Here is a 12,500-nt window from a genome sequence, read left to right as displayed (position 1 = left end):
CACCAATCAGAACAGCAGTATAGACACTCTGCCCCCCCCCATTACTACCACCAATCAGAACAGCAGTATAGACACTCTGCCCCCCCCCATTACTACCACCAATCAGAACAGCAGTATTGACACTACCCCCCCATTACTACCACCAATCAGAACAGCAGTATTGACACTACCCCCCCATTACTACCACCAATCAGAACAGCAGTATAGACACTCTGCCCCCCCATTACTACCACCAATCAGAACAGCAGTATAGACACTCCCCCCCCCCCCCCATTACTACCACCAATCAGAACAGCAGTATAGACACTCTGCCCCTCCCCCATTACTACCACCAATCAGAACAGCAGTATAGACACTCTGCCCCCCCCCATTACTACCACCAATCAGAACAGCAGTATAGACACTCTGCCCCCCCCACCCCCATTACTACCACCAATCAGAACAGCAGTATAGACACTCTGCCCCCCCCCCCATTACTACCACCAATCAGAACAGCAGTATAGACACTCTGCCCCCCCCCATTACTACCACCAATCAGAACAGCAGTATTGACACTACCCCCCCATTACTACCACCAATCAGAACAGCAGTATAGACACTCTGCCCCCCCATTACTACCACCAATCAGAACAGCAGTATAGACACTCCCCCCCCCCATTACTACCACCAATCAGAACAGCAGTATTGACACTACCCCCCCATTACTACCACCAATCAGAACAGCAGTATAGACACTCTGCCCCCCCATTACTACCACCAATCAGAACAGCAGTATAGACACTCTCCCCCCCCCATTACTACCACCAATCAGAACAGCAGTATAGACGCTCTGCAGAGCCAGTTTGTTTGGGGGTGTAAGGTAAGGGGAGGAGGGCAGCAGCAGAGCCAGTTTGTTGGGGGGGGGGGGGGGGGGGGTAAGGTAAGGGGGAGGGCAGCAGAGCCAGTTTGTTGGGGGGTGTAAGGTAAGGGGGGTGGGGGGGCAGCAGTAGAGCCAGTTTGTTGGGGGGGTGTAAGGTAAGGGGGGGCAGCAGTAGAGCCAGTTTGTTGGGGGGTGTAAGGTAGGGGAGGAGGGCAGCAGCAGAGCCAGTTTGTTGGGGGGTGTAAGGTAAGGGGGGGGGGGCAGCAGCAGAGCCAATTTGTTGGGGGGTGTAAGGTAAGGGGAGGGCAGCAGATGTTCTAACGCGGGAGATACGCCTGTTCTCTGTTTTACTGTGTGTGTGTGTGTGTGTGTGTGTGTGTGTGTGTGTGTGTGGTAGGACATGTGATAAGGAGTATAATAGAGGAGATATTTTTAGCTTCTGAGGCCCAAAGAATGTTTAAATAGATCACAGACTTTCCTTCACTGACCCTGACACACACACACACACACACACACACACACACACACACAGACACACACACACACACACACACACACACACACACACACACACACACACACACACACACACACACGATCTTTCACACCTTTCAAATACGCTGCTGCTACTCTAAACTTCCGAATTCAACTGTATCTCTGTGTCCCTTTACCCCTACCTACATGTACATATTACCTCAACTACCTTGTATCTCTGTGTATTATCTATCCTGATGTCCCTTTACCCCTACCTACATGTACATATTACCTCAACTACCTAGTATCTCTGTGTATAATCTATCCTGTCTAGTCCCTTTACCCCTACCTACATGTACATATTACCTCAACTACCTCAATCCTGTCTAGTCCCTTTACCCCTACCTACATGTACATATTACCTCAACTACCTAGTATCTCTGTGTATTATCTATCCTGATGTCCCTTTACCCCTACCTACATGTACATATTACCTCAACTACCTAGTATATCTGTGTATTATCTATCCTGATGTCCCTTCACCCCTACCTACATGTACATATTACCTCAACTACCTCAATCCTGTCTAGTCCCTTTACCCCTACCTACATGTACATATTACCTCAACTACCTAGTATCTCTGTGTATTATCTATCCTGATGTCCCTTTACCCCTACCTACATGTACATATTACCTCAACTACCTAGTATCTCTGTGTATTATCTATCCTGTCTAGTCCCTTTTCCCCTACCTACATGTACATATTACCTCAACTACCTAGTATCTCTGTGTATTATCTGTCCTGATGTCCCTTCACCCCTACCTACATGTACATAATACCTCAATCACCTCAACTACCTGGTACCCCAACACATGGATTCGGTAATGGTACTCCTGTATATAGCCTCATTACTACTTCGTACTCCTGTATATAGTCTCATTACTACCTGGTACTCCTGTATATAGTCTCATTACTACTTCATACTCCTGTATATAGTCTCATTACTACCTGGTACTCCTGTATATAGCCTCATTACTACCTGGTACTCCTGTATATAGCCTCATTACTACCTGGTACTCCTGTATATAGTCTCATTACTACCTGGTACTCCTGTATATAGCCTCATTAAAACCTGGTACTCCTGTATATAGTCTCATTACTACCTGGTACTCCTGTATATAGCCTCATTAAAACCTGGTACTCCTGTATATAGTCTCATTACTACCTGGTAGTCCTGTATATAGCCTCATTACTACCTGGTAGTCCTGTATATAGTCTCATTACTCCCTGGTATTCCTGTATATAGTCTCATTACTACCTGGTACTCCTGTATATAGCCTCATTACTACTTTGTACTCCTGTATATAGCCTCATTACTACCTGGTACTCCTGTATATAGCCTCATTACTACCTGGTACTCCTGTATATAGCCTCATTAAAACCTGGTACCCCTGTATAGTCTCATTACTACCTGGTACTCCTGTATATAGCCTCATTAAAACCTGGTACCCCTGTATAGTCTCATTACTACCTGGTACCCCTGTATATAGTCTCATTACTACCTGGTACTCCTGTATATAGTCTCATTACTATCTGGTAGTCCTGTATATAGTCTCATTACTACTTCGTACTCCTTTATATAGTCTCATTACTACCTGGTACTCCTGTATATAGCCTCATTACTACCTGGTACTCCTGTATATAGCCTCATTACTACTTCATACTCCTGTATATAGTCTCATTACTACCTGGTACTCCTGTATATAGCCTCATTACTACCTGGTACTCCTGTATATAGCCTCATTAAAACCTGGTAGTCCTGTATATAGCCTCATTACTAACTGGTAGTCCTGTATATAGTCTCATTACTCCCTGGTATTCCTGTATATAGTCTCATTACTACCTGGTACTCCTGTATATAGTCTCATTACTACCTGGTACTCCTGTATATAGTCTCATTACTACCTGGTACTCCTGTATATAGTCTCATTACTACCTGGTACTCCTGTATATAGTCTCATTACTACCTGGTACTCCTGTATATAGTCTCATTACTACCTGGTACTCCTGTATATAGCCTCATTACTACCTGGTACTCCTGTATATAGTCTCATTACTACCTGGTACTCCTGTATATAGTCTCATTACTACCTGGTACTCCTGTATATAGCCTCATTACTACCTGGTACTCCTGTATATAGTCTCATTACTAACTGGTACCCCTGTATATAGTCTCAATACTACCTGGTACTCCTGTATATAGCCTCATTACTACTTCGTACTCCTGTATATAGTCTCATTACTACCTGGTACTCCTGTATATAGCCTCATTACTACCTGGTACTCCTGTATATAGCCTCATTACTACCTGGTACTCCTGTATATAGCCTCATTACTACCTGGTAGTCCTGTATATAGTCTCATTACTACCTGGTACTCCTGTATATAGCCTCATTACTACCTGGTACTCCTGTATATAGTCTAATTACTACCTGGTACTCCTGTATATAGTCTCATTACTACCTGGTACTTCTGTATATAGTCTCATTACTACCTGGTACTCCTGTATATAGTCTCATTACTACCTGGTACTCCTGTATATAGTCTCATTACTACCTGGTACTCCTGTATATAGTCTCATTACTACCTGGTACCCCTGTATATAGTCTCAATACTACCTGGTACTCCTGTATATAGCCTCATTACTACTTCGTACTCCTGTATATAGTCTCATTACTACCTGGTACTCCTGTATATAGCCTCATTACTACCTGGTACTCCTGTATATAGCCTCATTACTACCTGGTACTCCTGTATATAGCCTCATTACTACCTGGTAGTCCTGTATATAGTCTCATTACTACCTGGTACTCCTGTATATAGCCTCATTACTACCTGGTACTCCTGTATATAGTCTAATTACTACCTGGTACTCCTGTATATAGTCTCATTACTACCTGGTACTTCTGTATATAGTCTCATTACTACCTGGTACTCCTGTATATAGTCTCATTACTACCTGGTACTCCTGTATATAGTCTCATTACTACCTGGTACTCCTGTATATAGTCTCATTACTACCTGGTACTCCTGTATATAGTCTCATTACTACCTGGTACTCCTGTATATAGTCTCATTACTACCTGGTACTCCTGTATATAGCCTCATTACTACCTGGTACTCCTGTATATAGCCTCATTACTACCTGGTACCCCTGTATATAGTCTCATTACTACCTGGTACTCCTGTATATAGTCTCATTACTACCTGGTACTCCTGTATATAGTCTCATTACTACCTGGTACCCCTGTATATAGTCTCATTACTACCTGGTACTCCTGTGGCTGTAGCTTCGTTATTGTTATTTTACTGTGTTACTGCTTCCTATTCCATGTTATGCTAATGTGACAATGTGACATTTGACAATTTATTTTGTTTTATTTTATTTGTACATTCTGTATTACCATCTGGTTCAGTCTCTTCATTATACAACAGAGGTGTGTGTGTGTGGTTCTGCGTGTGTGTGTGTGTGTGTGTGTGTGTGGGGGGGGGGGGGGGGGTTGTGTGTGTTAATGTGTGTGTGTGCCTGTGGTTGTGTGTCTGTGTGTGTGTCTGTGTGTGTGTGTGTGTGTGTGCCTGTGGTTGTGTGTCTGTGTGTGTGTGCCTGTGGTTGTGTGTCTGTGTGTGTGTCTGTGTGTCTGTGTGTGTGTGTGTGTGTGTATGTGTGTGTGTGTGTGTGGGGGGTGTGTGTGTGTGTGTGTGTGTGTGTGTGCCTGTGGTTGTGTGTCTGTGTAAGTGTGTCTGTGTGTCTGTGTGTGTGTGTGTGTCTGTGTGTCTGTGTGTGTGTGTGTGTGTGTGTGCCTGTGGTGTGTGTGTGTGTGTGCCTGTGGTGTGTGTGTGTGTGTGTGTGTGTGTGTGTGTGTGTGTGTGTGTGTGCCTGTGGTGTGTGTGTGTGTGTATGTGTGTGTGTGCCTGTGGTGTGTTTGTGTGTGTGCCTGTGGTGTGTGTGTGTGTGTGTGTGTGTGTGTGTGTGTGTGTGTGTGTGTGTGTGTGTGTGTGTGTGGTTACCTGACAGAAACAGAGAACTCTCCTGGTGAACTCTCTGACTCTCTAACCAGGAACACTCCTCTCTCCTCCCAACGCAACCGTTGCTCAGCCTGCTGCCTGGACACACGTCCCGCAAACCACCTACACACAAACATACACAAACAGGTATAGTAGGTATATAAGGGTTAGGTATAGTAGACAAACCACCTACACACAAACATACATAATGTATACAAAATACCCTTGGACCATCCCTCCCTGTCTCTTACTAGTTAGGGTTATAGGTATAGTAGGTATATACGGGTTAGGTTCAGTATATATAGTAGGTATATAAGGGTTAGGTATAGTAGACACACCCCCTACACACAAATATACACAAACAGGCATAGCAGGTATATAAGGGTTAGGTATAGTAGGTATATAAGGGTTAGGTATAGTAGGTATATAAGGGTTAGGTATTTTAGGTATAGTAGGTATATAAGGGTTAGGTACAGTAGATATAGTAGGTATATAAGAGTTAGGTATAGTAGATATAGTGGTATAGTAGGTATATAAGGGTTAGATATAGTAGGTATATAATGGTTAGGTATAGTAGGTATAGTAGGTATATAAGGGTTAGATATAGTAGATATAGTAGATATATAAGGGTTAGGTATAGTAGATATAGTAGGTATATAAGGGTTAGGTACAGTAGGTATAGTAGGTATATAAGGGTTAGGTATAGTATGTATATAAGGGTTAGGTATAGTAGGTATAGTAGGTATATAATGGTTAGGTATAGTAGATATAGTAGGTATATAAGGGTTAGGTATAGTAGATATAGTAGGTATAGTAGGTATATAAGGGTTAGATATAGTAGGTATAGTAGGGATTTAAGGGTTAGGTATAGTATATATAGTAGGTATACAAGGGTTAGGTATAGTAGATATGGTAGGTATATAAAGGTTAGATATAGTAGGTGTATAAGGGTTAGATATAGTAGGTATATAAGGGTTAGGTATAGTAGATATAGTAGGTATATACGGGTTAGGTACAGTAGGTATAGTAGGTATATAAGGGTTAGGTATAGTATGTATATAAGGGTTAGGTATAGTAGGTATAGTAGGTATATAATGGTTAGGTATAGTAGATATAGTAGGTATATAAGGGTTAGGTATAGTAGGTATATAAGGGTTAGATATAGTAGATATAGTAGATATATAAGGGTTAGGTACAGTAGGTATAGTAGGTATATAAGGGTTAGGTATAGTATGTATATAAGGGTTAGGTATAGTAGGTATAGTAGGTATATAATGGTTAGGTATAGTAGATATAGTAGGTATATAAGGGTTAGAAATAGTAGTTATAGTAGGTATATAAGGGTTAGGTATAGTAGGTATATAAGGGTTAGGTATTTTAGGTATAGTAGGTATATAAGGGTTAGGTACAGTAGATATAGTAGGTATATAAGAGTTAGGTATAGTAGATATAGTGGTATAGTAGGTATATAAGGGTTAGATATAGTAGGTATATAATGGTTAGGTATAGTAGGTATAGTAGGTATATAAGGGTTAGATATAGTAGATATAGTAGATATATAAGGGTTAGGTATAGTAGATATAGTAGGTATATAAGGGTTAGGTACAGTAGGTATAGTAGGTATATAAGGGTTAGGTATAGTATGTATATAAGGGTTAGGTATAGTAGGTATAGTAGGTATATAATGGTTAGGTATAGTAGATATAGTAGGTATATAAGGGTTAGGTATAGTAGATATAGTAGGTATAGTAGGTATATAAGGGTTAGATATAGTAGGTATAGTAGGGATTTAAGGGTTAGGTATAGTATATATAGTAGGTATACAAGGGTTAGGTATAGTAGATATGGTAGGTATATAAAGGTTAGATATAGTAGGTGTATAAGGGTTAGATATAGTAGGTATATAAGGGTTAGGTATAGTAGATATAGTAGGTATATACGGGTTAGGTACAGTAGGTATAGTAGGTATATAAGGGTTAGGTATAGTATGTATATAAGGGTTAGGTATAGTAGGTATAGTAGGTATATAATGGTTAGGTATAGTAGATATAGTAGGTATATAAGGGTTAGGTATAGTAGGTATATAAGGGTTAGATATAGTAGATATAGTAGATATATAAGGGTTAGGTACAGTAGGTATAGTAGGTATATAAGGGTTAGGTATAGTATGTATATAAGGGTTAGGTATAGTAGGTATAGTAGGTATATAATGGTTAGGTATAGTAGATATAGTAGGTATATAAGGGTTAGAAATAGTAGTTATAGTAGGTATATAAGGGTTAGGTATAGTATGTATATAAGGGTTAGGTATAGTAGGTATAGTAGGTATATAATGGTTAGGTATAGTAGATATAGTAGGTATATAAGGGTTAGAAATAGTAGTTATAGTAGGTATATAAGGGTTAGGTATAGTAGGTATATAAGGGTTAGATATAGTAGTTATATAATGGTTAGGTATAGTAGGTATAGTAGGTATATAAGGGTTAGATATAAAGTAGATATAGTAGGTATAGTAGATATATAAGGGTTAGGTATAGTAGATATAGTAGGTATAGTAGGTATATAAGGGTTAGATATAAAGTAGATATAGTAGATATATAAGGGTTAGGTATAGTAGATATAGTAGGTAGAGTAGATATATAAGGGTTAGGTATAGTAGATATAGTAGGTATAGTAGGTATATAAGGGTTAGATATAGTAGGTATATAAGGGTTAGGTACATTAGGTATAGTACGTATATAAGGGTTAGGTATAGTAGGTATAGTAGGTATAGTAGGTATATAAGGGTTAGATATAGTAGATATAGTAGGTATAGTAGGTATATAAGGGTTAGATATAGTAGGTATAGTAGGGATTTAAGGGTTAGGTATAGTACATATAGTAGGTATACAAGGGTTAGGTATAGTAGATATAGTAGGTATATAAAGGTTAGATATAGTAGGTATATAAGGGTTAGATATAGTAGGTATATAAGGGTTAGGTATAGTAGATATAGTATGTATATAAGGGTTAGATATAGTAGATATAGTAGATATATAAGGGTTAGATATAGTAGGTATAGTAGGTATATAATGGTTCGGTATAGTAGGTATAGTAGGTATATAAGGGTTAGGTATAGTAGGTATATAAGGGTTAGATATAGTAGATATAGTAGGTATAGTAGGTATATAAGGGTTAGATATAGTAGGTATAGTAGGGATTTAAGGGTTAGGTATAGTACATATAGTAGGTATATAAGGGTTAGGTATAGTAGATATAGTAGGTATATAAAGGTTAGATATAGTAGGTATATAAGGGTTAGATATAGTAGGTATATAAGGGTTAGGTATAGTAGATATAGTATGTATATAAGGGTTAGGTATAGTAGGTATATAAGGGTTAGATATAGTAGGTATATAAGGGTTAGGTATAGTAGATATAGTAGGTATATAAGGGTTAGATATAGTAGGTATATAAGGGTTAGGTATAGTAGATATAGTATGTATATAAGGGTTAGATATAGTAGATATAGTAGATATATAAGGGTTAGATATAGTAGGTATAGTAGGTATATAATGGTTCGGTATAGTAGGTATATAAGGGTTAGATATAGTAGCTATAGTAGGTATATAAGGGTTAGGTATAGTATGCATATATTGTGTATATAAGGGTTAGATATAGTAGCTATAGTAGGTATATAAGGGTTAGGTATAGTAGGTATATAAGGGTTAGATATAGTAGCTATAGTAGGTATATAAGGGTTAGGTATAGTAGATATAGTAGGTATATAAGGGTTAGGTATAGTAGGTATATAAGGGTTAGGTATAGTAGATATAGTAGGTATATAAGGGTTAGATATAGTTTATATAGTAGATATATAAGGGTTAGGTATAGTAGATATAGTAGGTATATATGGGTTAGATATAGTAGGTATATAAGGGTTAGATATAGTAGGTATATAAGGGTTAGATATAGTAGGTATAGTAGGTATATAAGGGTTAGGTATAGTAGGTATATAAGGGTTAGATATAGTAGCTATAGTAGGTATATAAGGGTTAGGTATAGTAGATATAGTAGGTATATAAGGGTTAGGTATAGTAGGTATATAAGGGTTAGGTATAGTAGATATAGTAGGTATATAAGGGTTAGATATAGTTTATATAGTAGATATATAAGGGTTAGGTATAGTAGATATAGTAGGTATATATGGGTTAGATATAGTAGGTATATAAGGGTTAGATATAGTAGGTATAGTAGGTATATAAGGGTTAGGTATAGTAGGTATATAAGGGTTAGATATAGTAGCTATAGTAGGTATATAAGGGTTAGGTATAGTAGATATAGTAGGTATATAAGGGTTAGATATAGTAGGTATAGTAGGTATATAAGGGTTAGGATATAGTAGGTATATAAGGGTTAGATATAGTAGGTATATAAGGGTTAGATATAGTAGGTATATAAGGGTTAGGGTCCCTCTAAACTTTCAGCTCATACAAGGAGAAGACTGATCAGAGATGCAGCCAAGAGGCCCATGATCACTCTGGATGAACTGCAGAGATCTACAGCTGAGGTGGGAGACTCTGTCCATAGGACAACAATCAGTCGTATATTGCACAAATCTGGCCTTTATGGAAGAGTGGCAAGAAGAAAGCCATTTCTTAAAGATATCCATAAAAAGTGTTTTTTAAAGTTTGCCACAAGCCACCTGGGAGACACACCAAACATGTGGAAGAAGGTGCTCTGGTCAGATGAAACCAAAATTGAACTTTTTGGCAACAATGCAAAACGTTATGTTTGGCGTAAAAGCAACACAGCTGAACACACCATCCCCACTGTCAAACATGGTGGTGGCAGCATCATGGTTTGGGCCTGCTTTTCTTCAGCAGGGACAGGGAAGATGGTTAAAATTGATGGGAAGATGGATGGAGCCAAATACAGGACCATTCTGGAAGAAAACCTGATGGAGTCTGCAAAAGACCTGGGACGGAGATTTGTCTTCCAACAAGACAATGATCCAAAACATAAAGCAAAATCTACAATGGAATGGTTCAAAAATAAACATATCCAGGTGTTAGAATGGCCAAGTCAAAGTCCAGACCTGAATCCAATCGAGAATCTGTGGAAAGAACTGAAAACTGCTGTTCACAAATGCTCTCCATCCAACCTCACTGAGCTCGAGCTGTTTTGCAAGGAGGAATGGGAAAAAATGTCAGTCTCTCGATGTGCAAAACTGATAGAGACATACCCCAAGCGACTTACAGCTGTAATCGCAGCAAAAGGTGGCACTACAAAGTATTAACTTAAGGGGGCTGAATAATTTTGCACGCCCAATTTTTCAGTTTTTGATTTGTTAAAAAAGTTTGAAATATCCAATAAATGTCGTTCCACTTCATGATTGTGTCCCACTTGTTGTTGATTCTTCACAAAAAAATACAGTTTTATATCTTTATGTTTGAAGCCTGAAATGTGGCAAAAGGTCGCAAAGTTCAATGGGGCCGAATACTTTCGCAAGGCACTGTATATAAGGGTTATGTATAGTAGATATAGTAGGTATATAAGGGTTAGATATAGTAGGTATATAAGGGTTAGATATAGTAGGTATAGTAGGTATTTAAGTGTTAGGTATAGTAGATATAGGAGGTATATAAGGGTTAGATATAGTAGGTATATAAGGGTTAGATATAGTAGGTATATAAGGGTTAGGTTTACTAGGTATATAAGGGTTAGGTATAGCAGGTATTATCGTTATATAATACTAACGGGTGTGGTAACAGACTAATGTAGTTCTCAGGGACGTAGCCTCGCCTCCCGTGGAGTTCTGCCATCATCCAATTAGGATCCTCATCCATCTCCGTCACCTAGAGAGGTTAGAGGTCACAGGTCAGAAGCTGGAGCATGGAGGTCAGGTCACGGTTGCAACTGGAAGGAATCTTTAAGGATGTTCTTCAATTTAACCATTGATAATGTTGTGATCTATCTCTTACTGTAAGCCTGTGGAGAATGTTGTGATCTATCCCTTACTGTAAGCCTGTGGAGAATGTTGTGATCTATCCCTTACTGTAAGCCTGTGGAGAATGTTGTGATCTATCCCTTACTGTAAGCCTGTGGAGAATGTTGTGATCTATCCCTTACTGTAAGCCTGTGGAGAATATTGTTGATCTATGCCTTACTGTAATCCTGTGGAGAATGTTTCCATCTATTACCTTACTGTAATCCTGTGGAGAATGTTTCCATCTATTACCTTACTGTAATCCTGTGGAGAATGTTTCCATCTATTACCTTACTGTAATCATGTGGAGAATGTTTCCATCTATTACCTTACTGTAATCCTGTGGAGAATGTTGATATATCCCTTACTGTAATCCTGTGGAGAATGTTTCCATCTATCCCTTACTGTAATCCTGTGGAGAATGTTGTTGATCTATGCCTTACTGTAATCCTGTGGAGAATGTTGATCTATGCCTTACTGTAAGCCTGTGGAGAATGTTGTTGATCTATGCCTTACTGTAATCCTGTGGAGAATGTTGATCTATGCCTTACTGTAAGCCTGTGGAGAATGTTTCCATCTATCCCTTACTGTAATCCTGTGGAGAATGTTGTTGATCTATGCCTTACTGTAATCCTGTGGAAAATGTTGATATATGCCTTACTGTAATCCTGTGGAGAATGTTTTGATCTATCCCTTACTGTAATCCTGTGGAGAATGTTTTTGATAATGTTCATTGTCATTCAGCAATTTTCTAAACCTGAAAATGAGTCTCTTCTGCCCAGTGCTCTGCCTCTGTTCTCTTCTGTTCTGTACTGTAACGTAGTCATCTGTCCTTCACAGAACGATCACACACTATTCCCTCATCTGCCCTTCACAGAACGATCATACACTATTCCCTCATCTGTCCTTCACAGAACGATCACACACTATTCCCTCATCTGTCCTTCACAGAATCATCACACACTATTCCCTCATCTGTCCTTCACAGAACGATCATACACTATTCCCTCATCTGTCCTTCACAGAACGATCACAGACGATTCCATCATCTGTCCTTCACAGTACGATCACAGACGATTCCCTCATCTGTCCTTCACAGAACGATCACACACTATTCCCTCATCTGTATTAGT

At 39.0% G+C, this 12,500-nt stretch overlaps 1 protein-coding gene across 1 annotated transcript in view; it reads right to left on the bottom strand.

The window, feature by feature from the left end:
• Positions 1–12,500, bottom strand: part of LOC139394189 (GRB2-related adapter protein-like) — a 15,644-nt gene that overhangs the window by 2,916 nt on the left and 228 nt on the right. The window contains exons 2-3 of the mRNA XM_071142234.1: positions 11,139–11,236; positions 5,403–5,522 (exon numbers count right to left, since the gene is read on the bottom strand). Of these exons, the coding sequence (XP_070998335.1) occupies positions 5,403–5,522; positions 11,139–11,236 (218 nt within the window). The remainder of the gene's footprint in view (positions 1–5,402; positions 5,523–11,138; positions 11,237–12,500) is intronic.

Source organism: Oncorhynchus clarkii, unplaced genomic scaffold (genome assembly GCF_045791955.1).
Source record: "Oncorhynchus clarkii lewisi isolate Uvic-CL-2024 unplaced genomic scaffold, UVic_Ocla_1.0 unplaced_contig_11233_pilon_pilon, whole genome shotgun sequence".
Lineage (NCBI taxonomy): Eukaryota > Metazoa > Chordata > Actinopteri > Salmoniformes > Salmonidae > Oncorhynchus > Oncorhynchus clarkii.
This window is presented reverse-complemented; position numbering and strand designations above follow the sequence as displayed.